This window comes from Oncorhynchus gorbuscha, linkage group LG08 (assembly GCF_021184085.1).
Source record: "Oncorhynchus gorbuscha isolate QuinsamMale2020 ecotype Even-year linkage group LG08, OgorEven_v1.0, whole genome shotgun sequence".
In the NCBI taxonomy this organism is placed as follows: Eukaryota; Metazoa; Chordata; class Actinopteri; order Salmoniformes; family Salmonidae; genus Oncorhynchus; species Oncorhynchus gorbuscha.
In genome coordinates this window covers 50,195,613-50,219,990 of record NC_060180.1, presented here as the reverse complement: position 1 = coordinate 50,219,990, position 24,378 = coordinate 50,195,613, and the positions used below count along the sequence as shown (strand labels likewise).

General features: G+C 45.3%; 1 protein-coding gene across 1 annotated transcript; it reads left to right on the top strand.

The window, feature by feature from the left end:
* Positions 1-283: 283 nt before the first annotated feature.
* LOC124041776 (desmoplakin-like) lies at positions 284-24,095 on the top strand. Its single transcript, XM_046359775.1, has 24 exons — positions 284-640; positions 2,114-2,198; positions 3,365-3,486; positions 3,734-3,875; positions 5,820-5,945; positions 6,045-6,104; positions 6,216-6,383; positions 6,594-6,698; positions 6,924-7,019; positions 7,287-7,412; positions 8,104-8,262; positions 8,506-8,660; positions 8,856-8,982; positions 10,048-10,234; positions 10,519-10,763; positions 11,004-11,185; positions 11,403-11,541; positions 11,808-12,001; positions 14,329-14,491; positions 14,645-14,728; positions 14,901-15,008; positions 15,858-15,956; positions 16,140-16,637; positions 18,545-24,095. Exons 1-24 carry the CDS (start codon positions 537-539, stop codon positions 21,785-21,787), a joined length of 6,717 nt encoding a protein of 2,238 aa, XP_046215731.1. The 5' UTR covers positions 284-536; the 3' UTR covers positions 21,788-24,095.
* Positions 24,096-24,378: the final 283 nt, after the last annotated feature.

Here is a 24,378-nt window from a genome sequence, read left to right as displayed (position 1 = left end):
GAATTTATTGTATAATAATCACTTGAGCATTTAGTTTGGGAAAAAAAGTGAGATAATATTATTATACTCATTCGACCTTCCCGACCTCAATAATCTTGCTTGTGAAGAGCGTGACAAATTATTTGCACAGCTCTCCGTCCTATTCCCAGCAGAAAAAAAGTTACCCCCAAATATAATGAACAAAGGGGCGTTACAGCAGCCTACTGTCTGTCTTCGTTTAAGACACTTTGGCGCTAGGAGTGGTCTGTCCAAAAACGACACTCCTCCGTGTTCTCACACTAGTAACTACAATATCTGCGCGACAGGAGACGTCGGAGAGGGTGGGCGTAGGGACGAACTCCTCCGATGTTTAGGACTACACTTCTTTCAAGACCATTTACCTTTTTTTTAAAACAACATTGTAAATCAGAAACTTGAAATTAGTATGTACGGCTCTCAAAATAGACTTCCGACAATGAGTCGGAGGACTAATTCTCGACCAGACCTGACAAGCGGCACTCAGTTCGTCGTTGGTGGAAACGGCTATCAACAGGAATATGGAGACGGATACAACTATTCACAAACTTTCTCCAGAACGTCCATGGGGGGGAGGTGGTGGAGGTGGTGGGGGCTACGGAGGGGGACTTGGAGGGGGGGCAAGGTATGTGCACCTTGCATTCAGAATTAGGCTAAAGGTTGATTAAGGAGAGGATACAATTTGGACCAATAATTAATGACTAGTTTATTGTGAATCTGATGAATAAATGCATTGTATATAGACAGTAAAAAAAAAATCGAACTTTTTTAGTCAAATACATAAATCCAACATTGGATCAGCATTTTTAATCATAGTGAATTCGGGGATTATCCCCTGCCAGAAGTCGAACCGGGTTCCAGCAACTGTCTAGCCAACACCTTAATCGTTAGGCCAAGAGGTCCGAATCACGCGTTTAGACGGCTAGGTGTTGTTTTGACAGTAGCTGGACCAGGGTTCGCGTACCGATTGTGGCGCCCCTTGAGCAGAAATGGGCAGTATTTCTATTGTAAGTATTTGAAATATATATTTAAATTACTTCTGAGTATTTCTTCATTTGAAATACATTGGCCTGAACTACACTAGTGTATTTTGTAACAAGATACGTAAAAAAGCTGTAATTTGTACTTTCACTCTGCATTGGTATCAGAGTTCTGAAGGCACTATGGTGTGATAAGAGCGTCTGCTAAATGAACTAAATAAAAAGTATATGATTGCAAAGCATGCTTAGTATTATTCTAATAAGCTTCGCCCTGAAACAAGGCCAATAATAATACCAAGTGTGCTTTGCAGCTCATTTAGGAATGTTCATTTTCACATATATATTCACATATTGATCATTTAGCAGACACTTATCCAGCGTGACTTACAGTCAGAATATTCAACTAAGATAGATAAACAACAACATGTCACAGTCACTGTCAACATTTACGTAATATGTTACTGAGAACGTTGTTAGGCTGGCTATTTGAAAATGTATTTTTATATTCTAAAATGCAAAATACATGTATTTTAATTAAATACATTACAAAATACAAGTATTTTGTAGTTTATTTTGATACATTGATCTTTATGGTATTTTGGAATATTAAATACTGAAGAAATACACTGTTTAGACTTAATTAAGATAAATCATATTACATTGAAACTAGGCCTATCTTTGATATTAGGAATCACATTATTACATTATGATTAGCATTATACAAAGTACTGTTTTACATTATGCATTAAATGACAAAACTACACTCACAATAGTGGCCATTGCCCTGATTCTATATAGGTTTTCAATAGCCTAGGCTACATTATCCAGAATACAATCACAGATTACTCAACTCAACACATATTCTGGGTCAAAATCGATAGATTGAGATCTGAGCTCGATATTTGACTGTGTTCAAGAGTGAAAAGTGTTGGAAACTTGCAACACACAACATACACACATAACCCCTGAACTTGATCCTCCCCCAGAAGGTGATGTCACCTCACGATGTCACGTACCTTGTTGTTATTGTTAATATTAGTATAATGCCAGTATAATGGATGTTTTGTGTTGCGATATTGCAAACGCTGATGGTGTGTTCTTTGTTTTGTCATGTTTAGTGTGCAGAGCATCCAACACAAAGCTTTCTTCCTGCAAAGCCAGTGTCAGGAGTACCTGCAGAGAGTACAGCAGATTCTCCAGGCAGTAAGTACCTTACACAGGTCAATTATGGATAGAAACACAAATACATGTGTGGATGCACATGCCCACACGCAAACATGTTTGGTTGTGGAATAGCAGCATTAAAATGGGTTTAGCTTTAGCATAATAATGTTCCACTTACAAAATATAAAGTCATATTTTTTTAATTATCCAGGATGTTTCTATGTAAAACAGGAGGATTTTGCAATGCTGTTTTTTTCTGTGTTGATGCAACATTGGTAGCAGCTGTCTTCAGCTGTACTGATAATATTGCACTCCTCTAGAATTACTGTCCTGAAAAGTGCTGTTTGCCTTCTTGTCCATGAATGGTCCATTATTATCTCCCCTCCCTGAAGTGTTTTCAGCCATTATGGGTCATAATGGTGTGGTCTTTTTGACCTTGTTGGTCTTCCTGGTTGTCTTTTTGACAGTTGAGTGCAGCGTTTCCCAAACTCGGTCCTCATGACCCCAAGGGGTGCGCGTTTCGTTTTTGTTGCCCTCGCACTGGGGTGACAGGCAACCTAGTGGTTAGAGCGTTGGCCCAGTAAACAAAGGTTACTGGATCAAGTCCCTGAGCTGACAAGGTAAAAATCTGCCTTTCTGCCCTTGAACAAGGCAGTTAACCCACTTTTCCTCTGTAGGTTGTCATTGTAAATAAGAATTTGTTCCTAACTGACTTGTCTAGTTAAATAAAGGGTCAATTATAAAAGATAAAATAAAAACTCCACAGCTGATGATTTGTTAATTATTTGGATCAGCTGTGTAGTGCTGGGGGGGGGGGGTGCTCCCTTTGGGGTCCCTAGGGCAGGGTTTGGGAAATGCTGGTGTAGTGTGTACCACAGCAGGTTGGTGGCACCTTAATTAGGGAGGACGGGCCCGTGGTAATAGCTGGAGCTGATTGAGTGGGATGGTTTCTATGTGTTTGATGTTTCTTCGTTCCAGCCATTATTATGAGCCGTCCTCCCCTCAGAAGCCTCCACTGGTGTGTACTGTGTTGCCATGTTCAGGTGTTAGGCGGTTGTCTTGTTGGCTGTTTTGGTGTGCTTACCATGTTGACATAGAAGCTTACTGGGCAGTCTTGTGGACAGTGTGGGTGTATTGACAGTACTGTGTTGACTGTGTGTGTGTGTGTGTATTGTTGTACTGACCATATGATTGTCCTCCCCCAGGGTGGTCCAGCGGGGGAGGTGGACAAGCTAATGAGTATGTCTTCTGAGGCCATCGACCAGCTGAAGGGATGTGCCATGGAGCTGCAGCACATGAAACAACCCAAAGACAACATCATCAAGAGGTAAAACAGAGAAAGAGACGGAGAGACAGAGGAAGAGAGAGCGAGTGAGAGTGTGCTCATGCGTTTGTGTGTGTGAAAGAGAGAGAGAGAGAGAGAGAGAGAGAGAGAGAGAGAGAGAGAGAGATTGTGTGTGTTTGATACATTCATTTGCATATGTGTTTGCATTTACATTTGTGCTCAAAAACAGATGGGACGAATCCACTCTTATCTTTCATGTCTGACATTTGCTGTCTCACCCTCCCTACAGCATACAGCATCTCCAGAACATGCAGAGTGGGATCACCTCCTCCATCAGTGGCTCGACCCAGAGGAAGAGCAGGGGCAGCATTGGCTGGGAAGAGAGGGGGAGGGCCTACACTGATGCCATGTCTTGGATCGGCCAACAGAAGGTATTAAATCTAGAAAACCTGCAATTAAACCTGCATAATTTATCTACCGATTCCTCCTCAAGGTGATTGCAAAGGTTGAAATAGATGACTGCATCACTCTGGAACTCACTCACATGCCATCCTTCTCTCGAAGCTCCAAACCGGTTTAGAGCAGTAGGATAGATAGTTTGAGTGTGTGTGTGTGTGTGTGTGTGTGTGCAGGGAGGTTGGAGCATGACACCAATCTTATCACAGATTCTGGCCTGCTGAAACTCAAACCACTACGATGCAAAAACATAAGCTGCTCAGAAAGAGAGAGAGAGAGAGAGGGTGGGGACAGACAGAGACCGAATGAAGGGGGGAGGGAAAAGAGAGAGAGGGAGAGTGATGAAAGAGAAACGACAAAACAAGGGGCAGAGAACACATACCAGAGAGAGAGAGAGGGAGAGATTGAGCAGTAGAGAGTGAATGAAGGGGGGAGAGAACACATACCAGAGAGAGAGAGAGGGAGAGATTGAGCAGTAGAGAGTGAAAAAGGGGCAAAAGAAGGAGAGGAATGTGAAATCTAACACTCACTACTGACAGTGTTGTGGAACATGACTGTTAGACTGATGACTTACATGCCTATGCGAACACACCCTGCATGCTTCCAACTAAATCTGCTCAGTCACACACACACACACCACTCCCTACCCCTCCCTATTTGGGGTGGCAGGTAGGCTAGTAGTGGTTAGAGTTGGGCCAGTAACTGAAAGGTTGCTGGGTCGAATCCGCGAGCTGACACGCTGTCGTTCTGCCGCTGAACAAGGCAGTTAACACACTGCTCCTACGCCATCATTGTAAATAAGAATTTGTTCTTAACCGACTTGACTAGGTAAATGAAAACCCTCTCTACCCTCTCTCCCCACCCACATACCCTCTCTCCCCACCCACATACCCTCTCTCCCCACCCACATACCCTCTCTCCCCACCCACATACCCTCTCTCCCCACCCACATACCCTCTCCCCACCCACATACCCTCTCTCCCCACCCACATACCCTCTCTCCCCACCCACATACCCTCTCGCCCCACCCACATACCCTCTCTCCCCACCCACATACCCTCTCTCCCCACCCACATACCCTCTCTCCCCACCCACATACCCTCTCTCCCCACCCACATACCCTCTCTCCCCACCCACATACCCTCTCTCCCTACCCACATACACTCTCTCCCCACCCACATACCCTCTCTCCCCACCCACATACCCTCTCTCCCCACCCACATACCCTCTCTCCCCACCCACATACCCTCTCTCCCCACCCACATACCCTCTCTCCCCACCCACATACCCTCTCTCCCCACCCACATACCCTCTCTCCCCACCCACATATCCCTCTCCTACCTCTATATTCACTGCGACAGTGTAGCTCACCGAATAGACATTTGTGCATTCCAGCTTACAAACATAAATGCATTTAAAAAAAGGGTGGGGAAAGAAAACAAAAGGAAGGAGAGAGAGAAGAAAAAGGGAGTGCAGTTCTGTAGAAACTGTCTGGGGGTGGTGGGGTGGCCAACCATCCCAGCTAGTTTCTACTGAGCACAGCACTCACCCTTTTTATTATCAAAGATGAGTGGAGTGAAGTGAACTCTCTACAGGGGAATAGGTGGAATAGTTTCCTGCTGATGCCAGACACACTGACAGTGGGAACAGTTAATTATGATTTACTACCATCTAGAGGATGGAGTTAGGAAACACATTTATTTAGGCTTCCATACAAACAGATGTGGTTTCAGCGGCACGTTGTCACTGTCCTACAGCTTATATGGAAATATTCAATAGAATTGCTAACTAAATGACAGCAAATTGTACTTTTGTTATTCAGTAATAATAATGTAATTAATCTTTTGGTGGCATGCTGTTTCACAGTGTCGCTGTGGTAAAGTAAGCTGTATCTCTCCTGTGTGTCTGTCTGTATGCAGCGTCTGATCGAGACGTCTCCGTGGGGTGAGGACGCAGCCGCCACCGAGCAACAGATCCTGAACCAGAACAAGTTCCACAGCTCTATACAGAGGAGCCAAGAGGTGGAACGTGCCAGAGATGAGCTGGTACGTACTGTAGAGTTGACTATAACTTGGCCCCGAGTTCCCCCTGGTCAGGTCACATGGTTCACATATAACCTACTGATCGTCTGTGTCTTTACTCAGGCTCAAAATGATGACAAGGGTGGCCTCCATTCCCTGCAGCAAGAATGGGACAGTCTGCAGGTATGAGCCCATATTAAACAACAATCAATTGAACAAAATGCAATGATTTGATCATTCATTTTTTCAGAGTTATGATTAGTGTATTAACATTGAACTCTTCTCCTCTGTCAGAAAATGTCATTTGCTCGTACGGGCCAGCTGAGAGAGCTGCAGAACATGATTGAGGAGATCTCCAGGGCCATCATGTGGGTCAACGAGAGAGAGGAGGAGGAGCTGGTGTTCAACTGGGGAGACAAGAACATCGACGTCTACATCCCCAAGAAACAGGAAAGCTACTCCGTAAGGCTTTACACTGACATAATATCAGTTCTGAACACTCATTGGTCTCATGTTACACTTCCTAGTTTCATTTTCACTTTGCTATCTATTTACAAACTAACATGGGAACAACGGACATCAAAGTCCTTGCACTGGTAACCATGAGTAGACACGCCTAGATTCCTATGTTGTAGTAGCCTTTTTGAAGGTCCTCGCGCTGTCTCTTTCCAGAAACTGATGAGTGCCCTGGAGGTAAAGGAGAAGGAGCTAAACAAACTGAAGCAAAAAGTCGATGGCCTCCTGAAGAACAATCACCCAGCCTCAGACAAAATCGAGGTGAGAGTCGCTTTACCCTTAGCTAGGGTTGAACATTTCCCCAACGTTCCCAAAAGATTCCTGGAATCAGACGGGTAAACACAGGAAAACCTGGGAATTTGGGGAAAGTTACCGGCCTTATGCAACCCTACCCTTAGCCTCCCATAAGTAGTGAAGTGGAAACATCAGTTTGTTCTACACTATTTATGGAGGTGCTGCTACCTAAAGGCGGTGTTTGTTCCCTAGGCCTACATGGACACTCTGCAGACCCAGTGGAGCTGGCTGCTCCAGATCACCAAGTGTATTCATGTCCATCTGAAGGAGAACGCTGCCTACAGTCAGGTGAACACACAAGTGCATACTTCCATAAACACACACCCACACACACACACACCCACACACACACACACACACACACACACACACACACACACACACACACACACACACACACACACACACACACACACACACACACACACACACACACACACACACACACACACACACACACACACACACACACACACACACACACACACACACACACACGATGCTGCTTAAAAGCTACCATAGGTCATTTTTACTAACCTTCCCGCTCCACTTCAGTTCTTCAAGGAGGCCAATGAGACCTACAGCAAGCTGCAGAAGGAACATGAGAACATCCGTAAGAAGTTCACCTGTGATAAAGGAACATCTCTGGAGAACCTCACTGAGCTCCTCAAGAACCTTGAGGTAGCTAAAATTGACTGACACCTGGGCATGTCTCTACAGGATCTCTCCCACAACTATCATAATATCAACAAATAGTTGACATGAGTATGATGGACATGGAGTGAGCATCTTTGCTGTATATTAGACAACCCTCCTTACTACTCATACAGATGCAGGATCTTAAGTTGATCCCCCTGTTGCAGGTGAATTTACTTGCAATCCAGGAAATGTGAAACGTTCAGTGTATTTGAGGTTTAAAAAGGCTTCTGAAGTTCCAAACGAAAAATGTGTCAAACCCTACAAAAATGTCCAATAATTATAATCCACATAATAATTAACATTTCCTGTTGCTGCAGGATTATTTTCCTGCTGTTGCAAACTGGCTCAAATTAAGATCCGATATCTGTGTGTTGTTGAGGGTAACTCCTTCCCTCATATGTTAGCAAGGCAAACCGCTCTGGCTTGTTTAAAAAAAATGCATGTGCGCAACAGAATGCAAATGACATACAGTTATATTGCAATTGTTTAGGGTGGTTCATGTGTCCCAAGACATGATTGATATGTAACTTAATTATTGTTGGTGAGAAAGTTGCGGATATAAAACTAGTTGGAATTTTTTAAATAGGAGAACTAGTAGCTTTAGGGATAACTATAGGACTATTGGACCTGTCTCCGTGACCTTTCTCTGAAACACATGTGTGTTTGTCCCCAGAGAGAGAAGGAGACGATCATGGAGAATAAGAGGCAGGTCAAAAACCTGGTCAACAAGTCCAAGAGCATTGTGAGGCTGAGACCACGTAACCCTGAGGAGAAGAGTAGTAGTCCTAGTCCTGTTATAGTACAGGCCCTGTGTGACTTCAAGCAAGACCAGGTCAGACACACACACACACACACAACACAACACAACACGCACACAGATAAGAAAAAACACGGATTCTAAATTGTTAACCCATGATCTTATGTAGCACATGCACATTTTTGTGTATATGCTTGCATACTACAATGCTTGTATACTACCACTACCACCACCAACACACACGTACAATATTTGCAGAGAAGAACTGGAACAATAGCGAGTTCACACTCTTTTGCATGTGTTCTTTGTGTCCATCAGAAAGGGATCTTCAAGGGGGACGAGGGCATCCTGACGGACAACACCCAGCGCAGTAAGTGGCACGTGACGGGTCCTGGAGGTCTGGACATGCTGATCCCATCTGTGTGCCTCCTCATCCCCCCTCCCAACCCCCTCAGCATCGGACTGGCCAACAAGTAAGAATCCCTCAACATCCACGCTGTCTGGCTTTCTGCCATTACTGCCATTTCAATAACTCTGCCATAAAAATGACATTACAATACATATTAAAAGTTCATTAAAGCTGGTGTCAGACTAGATCAACTGACTTCCTATTATTATGACACAAACAGATCATTGATTAGTAACTGATCCTATGTTGTGTATTGCAGGAATGAGCAGTACTACGAGGCCATCATGGGCATCTGGAATCAGCTCTACATCAACATCAAGAGCCTCATCTCCTGGCAGTACTGTGTTAAAGACATCAACCACATTAACTCTCTCAACCTCACCATGGTAAGGCCTTACACAAGACTACCACTTACACAGCGGCCCTCATCTGCTAGATGTACTACACAGCATCTGTCACATAATACAATAGTACTGTACTCACAATGTGAACAGAGAACAAAGGTTTTAGGAAGCAGATATCCTACATTACCATTTGGAGATAAGATCTATTAACTTGTGTTTTAGAAATGTCAAGTGTTGGTCTTATTCATACATTATTGTTTAACTCTAACATCTCAATATTTTTCATCCACAACAAGAAGTAAGTACAATTGGAGTCGGAAGTTTACTTACACCATAGCCAAAGACATTTAAACTCAGTTTTTCACAATTACTGACGTTTAATCCTAGTAAAAATTCCCTGTCTTAGGTCAGTTAGGATCTCCATTTTATTTTAAGAATGTGAAATGTCATAGTAGTAGAAAGAGTGATTTATTTCAGCTTTTATTTCTTTCATCACATTCCTAGTGGGTCTGAAGTTTACATACACTCAGTTAGTATTTGGTAGCATTGCCTTTAAATTGTTTAACTTGGGTCAAACGTTTCGGGTAGCCTTCCACAAGCTTCCCACAATAAGTTGGGTGAATTTTGGCCCATTCCTCCTGACAGAGCTGGTGGAACTGAGTCAGGTTTGTAGGCCTCCTTGCTCGCACACACTTTTTCAGTTCTGCCCACACATTTTCTATAGTTTGAAAATTGCTGACAAGCATGAACCAGACTTGTGGAGGTCTACCATTTTTTGGCTGATTTCTTTTGATTTTCCCATGTTGTCAAGCAAAGAGGCACTGAGTTTGAAGGTAGGCCTTGAAATACAGTGGGGAAAACAAGTATTTGATACACTGACGATTTTGCAGGTTTTCCTACTAAACTATAGTTTGTTAACAAGAAATGTGTGGAGTGGTTGAAAAAGGAGTTTTAATGACTCCAACCTAAGTGTCTGTAAACTTCCCACCTCAACGGTATGTTTAGTAAGCATTCTCTCCACCCTTGGTGGTCTTTCAGAGTAGGCTTCTAAGCCCACAGTAGTTGTAAATCTCACTCTTCCTTCCTCTCTATCACTCTCTCTCCTAGCTGTCCCAGATGCGTCCTGAGGAGTACCGTAACATCATAAAGAGTCTGGAGACTCACTACCAGGAGTTCCTCCGCAGCAGCCAAGGCTCCGAGATGTTTGGAGAGGATGAGAAGAAGAAGATGGAGGGCCAGTATTCTGGAGCCCAGACCCACTACGACACACTGGTCATAGGGCTGCCTACATACAGTGAGTCCTAGGGCACCTAGTCTACCCAGTGGAGCTTCGTAGATGGCTGAACTTCTTCCCTGTCTACACTGCAAACCACATCAGTTCAATAGAAATCGTAGAGTCAGGGAGGTTAAGAGAATGAATTTAGTCATTGAAATAGGACACTGTGACCCCAATTGCTACAGATGTTTGCCAAGAAATCACTCATATTATGTTGGATATAGGTTACAACATTAATATGTTATGCTACTGGATTTGATGCCAGTGCACTAAATTCAAATGGGTTCCATTTCATTTCACAGATCAATCCAAAGTGGACGTGGTCAAGCAGGAGGTGGTCAAGCTGGTGGTCCAGCATGAGCCGTCCATCAAGGCGGAGACGACCAATACCTTGCAGGGCTCTACCCTCAGCCTGACCCTGCTTAGTGACTTCCACGCCCTCAGACGCAGGCTGGAGCTGGCCGAATCCGGCCTTAGCCACCACCTCCATGTGCCCCTGGGGGAGAACAGTGTGCATGAGTGCTCACAGCGTCTCCTAAAGCTGGAGGTATGCAACCACATCAAAGACGTTCGATAGAGAAATTGGGCCTGTGAAAAAATTTGACAAACCTTGCAATTCTTCCTCCTGTCTTCAATGTATATGAGACATGACTGGATAGGCGATAGCAATGAAGGGAAGCCTGTGTGGTTAATCCTATCCAATTGTGTATTTCTCTTTGAATAATCTTGATAGTCCTCAACACAACCTATTGTACATGATGGACTAACCCTTGATCCTGGTCCTCAGGGCATACGCCATGATCTGGACGGGGTGCGTGATGAGTACCTGAGGCTAAGGGAGAGGGTCCTCAGGCAGCTGGAAGGGACAGCAGCAGACTCAGAGCAGGCCAAGTTCCTCAGGAAAGAGCTGGACCTCCTCAACCAGAAACTGGGAGATCTGCAGGGACTATCCTCTGCCTACCTCCAGAGGTACGGCTCTCACGGGAGCTCCCGCCTTCTAGTCTTCTTCCGATGTTAAGAAATGGTTGCGGAAACATACTGGTTAGCAAATGTTTGTTTGGGGTATGTGTCACCTCTGTGAAATGGTTATAGTTTGTTGCGGTGTCGTTTTCATGTTTCACTGTTGAAATGTCGTTTGTTGAGGTGGTGTTGTAACGTGGTGCGTGTGTCTGCTTTCTCTGTGTAGACTGTCATATCTGCGGAACTTGCTACAGAGCCTCCTCCAGGCTGAGGATGTCATCAAGGTCCACGAGGCCCGTCTGACTGAGAAGGAGACCACCTCCCTGGATCTCAACGAGGTGGAGCACTACAGATCCTCCCTCAAGGTCAGATAAGCCATCAGTTACAACTGCTGTCAATTCATATCTTTCAATCCATGTTTAGTGCGTACATTATGGAGTGCTGTGACTGTTTGACTCTGAACGGCCTAATATAAACAAATATACGATGCTTCTGGGTTGTTGTGGGTTGTTGTGTAGTCTGCTGCACAATGGCTATGTCGGTGATGGCATCGCAAAGGGGAGTGTAATTTCAACTAGAAGAGTGTCAGTGTTTTTCCTGAGGCTTGTCTGTCTGTTGTCTGCCCCTGCAGCAAATGAAGTCTGAACTGGAACATAAGAGAGACTTGCTGAAGGCCATGGAGAGTGACCTGGTCAATGCAGTCCACGTGAACAGTCAGATCTCAGCCTCCTTCCACAAGTGTGATGTGGACCTGTCCAAGTACGCTGACCTGGTGGGTCAGATGTCTGACCGCTGGCGACGCATCCAGACCCAGATTGACAGCAGGTGAGGGTCACTTAGATCTCTAAACATACACTTCTCACATACACTCTTACAGACTCTTCTGAACACACACAACACATTCTCCAGTGTTCAATCAACACGGACAGTGTTCAATTTAACACTGGCCCAGTGTCTATACGGGTCCACACTTTAGAGTGTTAAATGAACACAGTGCTTAGTGCTGATGTGCTGATCAGCTTAGTGCTGATGTTAGGTAATTAACACTTTCAGTGTTATGCAATAACACCTTATATAGTATTTTTAACACTAGGAAGTGTATATAGTTTGTACCAATGGTGTTATGCAATCACACCTCATACTATTTTTAACCTTCACAGCAAGAGATCTGTGTTGGGTTAAGGAAATAATATAATATAATACTAGTCTTTACTGCAACATGCTCATGAGCATTTATAGACTTCAAAACTGGCAGCAGACATTCTCAAACTTAAATGAATATAACCATAGACCACAAACGGTACAATACTTCAATCAATCAATTCAATGTGTTTATAAAGCCCATTTTACATAAGCAGAAAACTAAACTAAAAGCCTAAACAGCAAGCAATGCAGCTGTAGAAGCATGGTGGCTAGGAAAAACTCCCTAGAAAGGCACTTCCACTCACCGGTGGCCAAAAATAACAAATTGGAAGCCATGTTGCCACTAAGCCATTCCTCGACTATAATTTCCCAGTGTGCCTTAACTTCTTGAGTGATTTGTAGAGTTACCACCCATGACTATATTTGTTAGTGACAGAGACATGGTTGTTAAATTAGAACATTCTTTGTTCTGTGGACTTTACCAATTGAGTTTCTACTGTATGTTATCATAAAACTGTTTATGAAAATACATGACATATATCATAAGGCCTTACGTTGAAGGCCATGTTTTACCTTAACACAGTGGTGTTAGCAATCTACTGGTTTACAGGCCACATTTAGTGATGTAATGTTTGATACCGGAGCTCCGAGGCATGCGCCGAAATCGCTAAGCAGTTTGCTTTGAAGCAGTGCGATGCTTGTATCACTTTAACAGAAGCACGTGATCAATGACGCCCAAGGCTTTGTTTTCTCAAACAACCACCTGATTGGTTTGGTATTGGTTTCGGTAGAAGGCAAAATTGGTACTGTGCGCACTCACAACGCGCTACGGCATCATCTATACTAATTTGTCCGTTCTAAATTCTTTTGACCAGCAAGTGCCACTAGTGTACAACGCATTGATCATAGCTTCGCGTAATGAACCTATTTTCCACACAATTGGCCAGAAATGCTAAATGCTTCAGGAAGCTAAGCTTTGTTTCCCCATCGCGAACCACATCAGGCCTCCCAGTCACATTATGCTGGCTTGCAAAATGCAACATTTTGATTCACCCGCGACCTGCATTCAGAATGACTGTCAGTCTTTGGGAACTTTGATAAAGGAGACAACCTTAACCCTTTCAACTGGTGCAATAAATCTAACCAAGTAAAATGTATGTTATTTACCATTGTGTACCATAAGATGAATCAATCGATGTATATGCAAAAACACATATTAAAAACAATCCCAAAACAATGGAGCTGCAGTAGAGCTGGAAAATAAAGATAAAGATGGCCGTGGTTTTGACGGGAGTGTTTCACTCTCCACAGAGTAAAAATGTCTCAATCACACTCAACACTAGTTATTAACACCAACACTGGGGTACTTTTACACCACTGAGTGTTCATTTCACTTCTGAATCAACACTCAGCACTAGTTATTAACACCAACACTGGGGTACTTTTACACCACTGAGTGTTCATTTCACTTCTGAATCAACACTCAACACTAGTTATTAACACCAACACTGGGGTACTTTTACACCACTGAGTGTTCATTTCACTTCTGAATCAACACTCAACACTAGTTATTAACACCAACACTGGGGTACTTTTACACCACTGAGTGTTCATTTCACTTCTGAATCAACACTCGACATGTTACACTGAGAAATCAAGCAAGGTAAGACTGGCCAGTTTGCTGTGCATGAAATCACTCTCAAATCCAGTTCTGATGTTTCATAATAATTGCTTCTATGTACTAGTAGGGGATCCATCACACTCAGCCTCCTTGCATTCCATAGTCTTCTTTTTGCTGGTAGTCAGCAACTCAATTGACCATGGGACTGACTCCTTTTTCGTTCTCCCTCCCTCCCTCCCTCCCTCCCTCCCTCCCTCCCCCTCCCTCCCTCCCTCCCTCCCTCCCTCCCTCCCTCCCTCCCTCCCTCCCTCCCTCCCTCCCTCCCTCCCTCCCTCCCTCCCTCCATCCCTCCCCCTCCCTCCCTCCTTTTCTCCATCCCTCTAATAAGAGTGTGGGACCTGGAGAAACAGGAGAAACAGCTAAGACATTTCCAGCAGAGCAGAGGAGTGGTAGACCAGTGGATAGACAATGCTAAGCAGCGCCAGGACACCCTGCAGGCAGCCAAGTTCAGCGACATCCAGAACCTCATGGAGCACCTCAACAGACAGAAGGTAGGCCACTGCACAGCCATCCCCAAACATTTTTTTTTTGTCTCCTCCCAAAATGCTGTCGTACAATTCTGTACAGTACAGCGACTAACTGGTTGTTTTGGGTATGATTGATAGATTTGAACACACTCATGACACGATATGTTTGATGGACAGGTGCTGCACAGTGAGATCAAAGGGAAGAAGGAGAAGGTGGAGCTTGTACAGAAGGATGCGGACACCTGCGCCGCCTCCATCAAGGTGAATGTCAACCTTTCACAACCTCTCTCAACACCCTGAATTTGGTTGTCACGAAAAGTATCGTGCCAGTTTGCATATCACACCGCCAAGTAAAAACCGTATCGTACTGTAGCATGTAGACTGAAATAAAAACGAAATGCCTGTGTTCATACGTGGTTCTACATCATTCCAGGACTATGAGCTGCAGCTGGCCTCCTACAGTGCTGGACTGGAGACCCTGCTGAACATCCCCATTAAGAGAACCGTGCTCCAGTCCCCTGCCACTGTGGTCAGAGAAGAGGTAATGAACCAGCCTGTCCAACAGGGGGCAGTATAGAGTGTTATAAAGATTTCAGGGCCCGTATATATAAAGCGTCTCAGAGTAGGATCAGTTTTGCTGTTTAGAGTAGTGTGTGTGTGTGTGTGTGTGTGTGTGTGTGTGTGTGTGTGTGTGTGTGTGTGTGTGTGTGTGTGTGTGTGTGTGTGTGTGTGTGTGTGTGTGTGTGTGTGTGTGTGTGTGTAGGGGGGGTTGTTATGTTTTATGCAGGGCCTGGTAATTTTTTCTTTTCTTTTTCAAATGAGCCCTGTAATTGCAAAGTTGCACATCAAGTACACATGTGAAATGCAAAGCAGGAATACAATCCACTATCATCATAGAAAACAAACACCTTCTTCATCACCATGGTAAATTCCCTGGTAATGTGGCTAAAGGAGTTCATGAAACCTAAAGTGGCATAATGCCAGTCATAATACCCTACAGGTAATACAGTGATGTTGATCCCAGTGTGGTAATCCTTGTTTTTTGGATAGATTTGCTATTTGGCTCTATTAAAAAAGGTGCTATCTGGAACCTTAAAGGGTTCTTTGGTTGTCCCCATAGGAGAACCCTTTGTAGAACCCTTTTTGGTTCCAGCTAGAACCCTTTTGGTTCCAGGTATGCCTAACCCTAACCCTTTCCACAAAGGGTTCTACATGGAACCCAAAAGGGTTCTACCTGGAACTAAAAAGGGTGCTCCTATGGGGACAGCCATGGAACCCTTTTGGAACCCTTTTTTCTAAGTGTACATAGCAGTTCCTCTATTATAATGTTTTAGAGAGAGAGAGTCTACAACTGCTTGTTTATCTATTTAATCTAACTGTACCCCACTAGGCAACTGACCTCCAGTCTCGATACATTGAGCTCCTGACCCGCTCCAGTGATTATTACAAGTTCCTGGGGGAGATGTTGAAAAACATGGAGGAACTGAAGGTAAGGGCGTAATGGCAGAATCATAAAAATAATGTGTTTGCCAAATGTAGCATATGAGTTTCCTCCAAATTATTAATTTCTGGAAGGGATATGACTTAGGTTAATCTGATCCTAGTTTTTAAGGGCGACTACTTTTCATTGCGACTATTATCTCATTGTGACTCTTCTATTTTACCCCCTCAGATAAGGAACACCAAGATCGAGCTTCTGGAGGAGGAGCTGAGGCGTCTGAAGGATAACATCCAGGACCGCAGCGAGAAGAACCGTTCCTTAGAGGATGCCCTGTCCAGCTATAAGCTAGAGCTCTCACAGTCTAAAGAACAGCTCATCTCCATGGAGGAGGTGAAGAGGACCACAGCCATGCAGGCCAGTGTGGCCAGGGAGAGCCTGGACACCACCAGCAGCCAGCTGACTGAGCTCAGTGACAAGCTGGCCCGCCTCACCTACCAGCTGGATGAGGAGAAGAGGAAGAGGAGGCTGGCCGAGGAGCGCTATACGAGCCAGCAGGAAGAGTACGAGGCAGCCGTGCGCCGGCGCCAGAAGGAGCTGGACGAGGTCAACTGGTCCAAGATTGACCTGGAGAAAGCGGTGAAGGACAAGGAGCGTGAGCTGGAGAGGCTCAGGATGCAGCTGGAAGAGGAGGCCACAAGGAGGCGCGGGGCGGAGCAGGATATTTCTAAGGTAAGAACGCAGTGCAACCAGGAGATTAGTAACCTTAAGCAAAACTATGAGTCGGAGATACGTGTCACCAAGACCACCATCCTCAAGGCTTCTCAGCAGAAACAAGAGGACATGGCCGAGCTCAAACTGCAGTGTGAAAGACTAGAAGCTGATAAGAGTGATCTTGAAGAGGAGCTGAGGAGTTTGAGACTATCTGTGACTCAGACTGAGGATATGAGGAGGAAGGCAGAGGAGGAGGCCCACCAGCAGAGGTCTAAGGGGACGGAGGAGTCGAGGAGAAGGAGAGAGCTGGAGATACAGCTCCAGACCCTGGTCACCCAGAGAGGAGAAGAGGAGCTAAGGCAGAAAGAAGCATTGGCCGAGGCCACCAAGAGCAGCCATGAAAAGAACAGGCAGATCAGCCTGCTCACATACAACCTAGATGAGGAGGGCAAGAGTAGGAGTGCCCTGGAGATAGAGGTCATCAAGCTGAGGCAGTCCTACACTGAGCTGCAGACCACTAAGACCACCTCTCGGGAGGTCATCAACAAGCTCAAAAGCTCAGAACAGGAGATACACCTGGTCCGAGTGGAGCTCGAAAAGCAGACCAATGAGAGGACCAAGGCTGAGATGACGTCCGTCAGTCTTCAGAGCCGCATCCGGGACATGCAGGTCATGGTGAACAGTCTAGAAGCGGAGGTGGAAAAGCAGAAGAGAACCACCCAGGATGAGTTCACCCGCAGGAAGAGAATAGAGTCTGAGCTGAAGAAGATGACGCAGAGCTGCAGAGAACACACCACCACCATCAACACCCTCCAGGCCAGGCAGGAAGAGGTGTCCACCTCAGAAAGGAAGTATGATCAGGAGCTCCGGCCTCTCCAGGAGGCTCTGGACAAGAGCCTGCGTGTGCACACAGCTACCACAGATCGCCTGGGTCAGGTATCCGCAGAGCTAAAGGCACTCCAACAACAGCTCCTACAGGAGCATGCGAAGGTCCGTGAGGTCAATCTCCGCAACGAGAGCCTCTACAAAACCATTGAGGAGAAGAGCCGGCTGCTCAATGATGCCAACACAGAAATCGAGAAACTCCAGTGCCTGACCCAGAAGCTGACCAAGGAGAGGCTAAGGCTGGAGGAGGAAATGAGAGGAGTAAAGCAAGAGAAAGAGCAACTGAAACTTGACAGAGATACATCGCAGATCTCTGCCCTGCATGTCCAGCTCCAGAGCAGCAGCAAGATGACACTGGAACTTCAAGTGCTCATCAAGGACATGACCAAGGAGAGGGAAAAACTCAAATCGGATTTAGACAAAGTCCAAAAGCAATCATTTGAGGTATTTTGATTGATCTGAGGGGCCAATTCCAAATAATTCCAACTATTTCTAACAACTCTGCATGAATGACTGGCACTAGGAGGATCAAGTTCAAATTATTTACATGATAAATTAATGTGTTTGTTTTTTTTCTTCTCAAACTTTTGCATGAGAAAATGGTTTTCCTTTTGTTCACTGAAATAACAATTTTATTGTTGTTAACAATTAATAACTATTATTCAACTATGAACTATTCATTAATTATGAATCATTCCTAAACTAACTGGCTAAATTCTATAAGTATTTCATCAATAACTTAATTGTTTTGTCAGAGGACCAATGTTCACCACCTGACTGCTTCCATGGTTTGCACTGCACTCACGATATCTACAGTACATTAAGGCTATACATTCGCTGGTTGTTGGAAATTTGCTAACAATCTGCTAACAATAGTGTTCATCTTTCTTCCCTCAATATTTTTACCAGAAGGGAAGAGGGTAACTTTTTAAAATGTGTAACGATTTATACAGTCTTTATCCATACAGTTTTTTTTTAAATGGGAGTGTTGACCAATATGAGTGTTGACCAATATGTCTTATTTTCTCTTTCCCTTCCAGACCTCCATGATGGTGCAGCAGTCTCAGAACCACTACACTGAGATCCTGTCTGAGAGGGACACCCTTCTGATCAAGTTGAAGCAGCTGGAACAGGACAAGACTCGCCAGGGTCGCTACGAAGAGGAACTGAACCGCGTCAAGGTCTCCCTTGAGACTGAGCTCCGCAACAAACAGCGTCTCCAGGAAGAAAGAGACAAGATCCACAAGGACTTTACATACTGGAAGAGCCAGTATGAACTGAAGGAGGGGCAGATGAGGCAATGTGACTCAGACAAGGACAAGATGGAGAGGGAGAGGCTCTCCCTGAAGAGCGATTTGGAGCGTATGATGGTGGAGCTGAGGACTGTGGAGGAGAGGTATAAGGGCAGGCTACAAAGCTCACAGGGGGAAGTGTCGGATCTGGCCCTGAAGAGAGATTCCCTGGAGAGGGAGCTAAGGAGGCTGCAGCAGAGGCCTGACTCCATGAGCATCCAGACCCAGACGGACGAGAAAGTGGTCACTGTGGATCCGTCCAAGCTCGTGTTCGATGGGGTTCGCCGAAAGGTCACCGCCCACCAGCTGTGTGATTGTGGCATCATCAGCAAGGCCACACTGGAGCAGTTGCTGAAGGGAAAGAGGACCGTGGAGGATGTGGCAGTGGACATCCAGCTCAGCCTCAAGGGAACAGGCGTCATTGCAGGGATGGTCAGAGGCCCCAAGGGCAGGATGTCCATCACTGAAGCCAAGACCAAGAACCTGCTCAGCCAAGAGAGCGCCATCATGCTACTGGAGGCCCAAGCTGCCACCGGCCACATCATGGACCCCAAATTCAACGAGAAGATGTCAGTTGATGCTGCCTGCTCCAGAGGGGTGGTGGACACAGACGATAGAGACACCCTGATGACAGCTGAAGCCGCCGGCACAGGCTTCAAAGACCCATACACCGGAAAGCTGCTGTCCATCGGACAGGCTCTAAAGCAAAACCGTCTGGACAAGAAGACAGCCCTCCGTTTGCTGCAGGCTCAGGAGTCCGTTGGCGGCATCCTGGACCCCGTTCTGAGCGTGTTCCTGCCTAAAGACCTTGCGCTTGATCGCAACCTGATCGACGAAGACCTCTACAGGGCCCTGAACAAGAAACCTGCCTGCTATCTGGACCCAATCACTGAGGAGAAGATCAGCTACAGTGATCTGAGGCTGAAGTGTAGGATGGAGCCCGCCTCTGGCCTGCTGCTCCTTCCAGTCCCAGAGAAGCCCATGACCGTGCAGGGTCTCAGGGGAGAGGTGTCTGTCACAGAGCTGATCAACTCCAACCTGCTGTCTGAGACCGATGTGCAGAAGCTGAACCAGGGAAAGCTCAGCAGCAAGGAAATTGAGGACAAGCTCAAGAACTACCTGCATGGTTCTACCTGTATTGCGGGGATCTATGATGAGGCAAACAACAGGATCATGACCATCTACCAGGCCATGAAGGAAGGTCTGCTCAGACGAGGAACCACCCTGGAACTTCTGGAAGCCCAGGCTGCCTCTGGCTTTGTGATCGACCCTATCAACAATGTCTGCATGAATGTGGAGGAGGCCTGGAAGAGAGGCCTTGTGGGCAAAGAGTTCAAAGACAAGCTGATGTCTGCAGAGAAAGCAGTCACTGGATACAAAGACCCCCACACTGGCAACACCATCTCCCTCTTCCAAGCCATCGAGAAGGATCTGATTGAGAAGGGCCATGGGATCAGGCTTCTGGAGGCTCAGATCGCCAGTGGTGGCATCATCGACCCCAAGGAGAGCCACCGTATCGATGTAGACATTGCCTACAAGAGGGGCTACTTTGATGAGGAAATGAATGAGATCCTGACCTACGAAGGAGATGACACCAAGGGCTTCTTTGACCCCAACACCCAGGAGAACCTGACCTATCTGCAGCTGAAGGAGAGGTGTATCACCGACCCCAAGACTGGTCTGGTTCTTCTGCCTTTGAGGGACAAGACCAATCCTCAGCAGATGGTTCAGCAGAGCAGCCAGAAGAACATCCTCCGTAAGAGGAGGGTAGTGATCGTAGACCCTGACACTGGAAAAGAGATGACCGTGAGGGAAGCTTACCATAAGGAGCTCATCGACTATGACACCTTTCTGGATCTCTCAGAGCAGGAGTGTGAGTGGGAGGAGATCACAATCAGAGCTTCTGATGGTTCAGCCCGTATGGTTGTGGTGGACAGGAAGACAGGCACACAGTATGACATCCAGGACTCCCTGGACCGCGGCATCATCGACCAGACCTCCCTAGATCAGTATCGTTTAGGAACCCTGACTCTGACCAAGTTTGCCGACCTCATCACCAGCAAGAGCAGCCTGAGCGAGCTGTCAATCACCGCCAGCAACATGGAAGATGTGGCCACCTGCACCAGTCCCACCCAGGCCTGCCCTTCTTCCCCCACCGTACGCAAGCGCTTCAACAGCATATCCATCACCTTCTCCCCAACAGATGAGTTTGATGAAGGGAGCCCCATAGCGGCCATCTTTGATATGGAGACAATGGAGAAGATCACCATCCCAGAGGCTCTACGGAGAGGCATAGTTGATGCAATTACAGCTCAGAAGCTTTTGGAGGCCCAGGCCTGTACTGGAGGCATCATCAACCCCACCAATGGCCAGCGGCTTAACCTGCAGGATGCCGTCCACCAAGGCCTCATCGATGATGACATGGCCACCAAGCTGAAGCCAGCCCAGAAAGCCTTCATGGGCTTCGAAGATGTGAAGACTAAGAGGAAGATGTCTGTGGTCGAGGCCATGAAGGAGAAATGGCTGCCTTACGAGGCTGGCACAAGGTTCATGGAGTTCCAGTATCTGACAGGAGGGCTTTTAGAACCCGGCAAGGGACAGAAGACCAGCATTGAGACGGCCATCCGGAGGGGCTGGCTGGATGGGAAAGGAGCACAGAAGCTTCAGGACACAAGGAGCCATACCAAGTACCTGACCTGCCCCAAAACCAAGTTGAAGATCTCCTACAAGGAGGCCATGGACAGCTGCATGGTGGAGGAAGGCAATGGCATGAAGATGCTCCAGGCTTCCTCCATGTCCAGCAAGGGCATTAGCAGCCCTTACAACGTGTCCAACCCAGGCTCCCGTTCGGGCTCCAGGGCTGGCTCACTGGCTACCTCTCGTACCGGGTCCAGGAGTGGCTCCCGCAGGGGCAGTGTGGACTACTCCTCCAGCTACAGCACCTTCACCACTTCTGCCTCCAACACCTTAAGCGTCAACTCAAAGTTCTAATATCAAAACACACATATGGGGAAGGAGGGTGTGGAGTAGAGTTGTTTTTGGGTCTGAAAATTAAAGCCTGGTCTTACCCAAGCCCGATGAGCTGAAGCCCGATGAGCTGAAGCCTGATGAGCTGAAGCCCGATGAGCTGAAGCCCGAGCTCAGGCCTGGTCCGACATCATAGAAATGTGATGAACCCAAACCCCCATAAACAGCTAGATTTCTATAAGACAGCATATTGATTTAAACTGAGAACGATGCGGCGGAAGCGGTAGGCAGCGGAGTGAGGAGACGTGGAAACAGCCCTTGTCTTAGAAAAGCGAGGAGAGAGGAAAACTCACCTTAGGCCTCGTTATGATCAACTGAATTACGAAAATATTGGAATTAAGTAGGCTATAGGCTAATGCAATTGAAGGCATGTATCACATTTTTGCTTATGGAAACTCCCAAAGTCATATCCAACCGTTAGCCTATAATACATTTAAAGCAATAGCCATGGGTGGTCAACCTTGATGATGTTTTCAGCACCGTGTTGATTGGGACAGTGCCTTCGTGCTGCTTTTAGACAAGCGTGGGGATTTGTTTTCACTGAATCTCCGTTTGGATATGTGTTTACAATTAGGCTGGGAAAATGTTAGGTAAGTTGAGGTGAGTGCTCAAGAGCCTGTTATAGAGCTTAACACGTGGATTTTACTCTTCACTCCCGTAGTAACCTAAACCTTGTGACTTGTCTGATAATCAATCAATGTTATTTTGTTTCACTGAGTCTGTATAATTGGTTGATCTCTGGCTGGGCAAATAAGTGGAGGTGGTAGCTCATTTATTAGTTTGCTCATCTTGTCACCGATCAGCAACATTTTGCATGCAATAATGTAGCCTAAATCAAGTTCATATTTTGCACTTGACTCTCTATAGGCAACTCCAAAAGCCTCACATGCTTTTGAAAATATTGATTGCTATTATTTCCTATTGGAATCATGATGAATGAACTAAGTGTTATTATTAGTATTATTATCATCATCATTATCAGGCCTGGTAGGCTGTAGTAAACGTATATATTCTATTCACCATTGAGATGAGAGCACGTCCTGTTTTAGCTGTTTTAGCTCAATTTACATCAATATTTAATCTCAGTCATTCATTCATGTCATTACCCAGCCTACAAGTCATTCATGGCCTTAAATACAATCAGGCATTTTATTTTGAAAATGAAATAACAAAGGGAGCCTTGAATAATTAAACAATAAGTCTAGAAATTAAACCATTTTTAATCTAACACCTGTTTGGCACACAAATACGCACGTAGCGCTCGAACCTACCCTCCCTGTTCTCCTTCATCATTAAGCCTAGTAGATGGAGGGGGAGAGAGATTTTTAGAGAGAGAGCAGTAGTAGAAGCCAAGGTACCCTAGTATTCACGAAGACAATCACGGTCCAAACATTTATTTTACACAGTGCGGCAAATCTGAACCCCGTCCGGCCCGAATAAATTCTCAGAACTCCATGTCCAGCGGTCGGGTTTGGGCTGAAAATGACAACTCTAGTGTGGAGTAGATGGGGGTAGATGTGATGTAGCACATTTGCTATGGTTGAGGAGAGGGAAAGTGGGTTAGATAGGGTAGAATTTGTGATGTGGTATATCTTTCATTGATTGGGTCGGGTTTGGGCTGAAAATGGCAACTCTAGTGTGGAGTAGATGGGGGTAGATGTGATGTAGCACATTTGCTATGGTTGAGGAGAGGGAAAGTGGGTTAGATAGGGTAGAATTTGTGATGTTGTATATCTTTCATTGATTGATTGTGTTTAGTTTGTTTTGTGCTGTTAGATAAATCTGGTTTGGGGGTATAAAGGTTGAACATATTCAACCATTTCATGAATAACAGTTTGTTAGAATTAAATCCATGTAGATGTTTAGATTTTTTTTAAACTTGAAAATAAATGTAGTATTGAAATATATTAACGTTTTACCAAATGTTTTGTTGTTATGTAAAGGGAATATCTTACTGCTTCAATGTCCTAGACTCACAGCATCTAATCTACAATGTCTACAATATTAATTTATCTGACTTTGAATTTTGCTTTAATATCACTCAATCACTGGCAAACATTTGCTGATCTGATTTTGGTTTTCAAGCAATCCTTTGAAGTAACAATGAATGTACTTGACAATGACTAACGCCTCACAACACAATGTCCCAATGGTACTGAATTACAAAACAAGTAATAAACCATTATGAATTTAACCCGTTGAATAGATTTTATGTAATGATATATTTTGTATTCCAAACAATTGAAAAATAAAAGTTAATTTCCCAACACTGTCTTTTGTAAGTGTCATGTAGAGATTGTTTAAAGTCCATCATTAGTCTATGGAGCTTTAAGAAGCATGAAAATAGGGAGAACATGCCCTCAACTATTGCGCTCTCACACACTCAATGGGGTCGTTGAAGACCATGTCCCATACCGCCCACACTGTTCTAAAGCATTTTTACTGTGTACGTTTACCACACACAATCATTACTGACATAACAGTACAACTGCAAATTAGCAATATAATGAAAATTAACACAATCATTTCATGAGATGATATAGTAACAGAAAGTT

Excerpts from the sequence above, each read along its gene's own strand:
- LOC124041776 (XM_046359775.1), top strand. The coding sequence starts at position 537 with ATGGAGACGGATACAACTATTCACAAACTTTCTCCAGAACGTCCATGG. Across the intron at positions 3,876-5,819 it reads CTTGGATCGGCCAACAGAAG|CGTCTGATCGAGACGTCTCC; the intron begins GTATTAAATCTA and ends GTCTGTATGCAG. Across the intron at positions 5,946-6,044 it reads AACGTGCCAGAGATGAGCTG|GCTCAAAATGATGACAAGGG; the intron begins GTACGTACTGTA and ends GTCTTTACTCAG.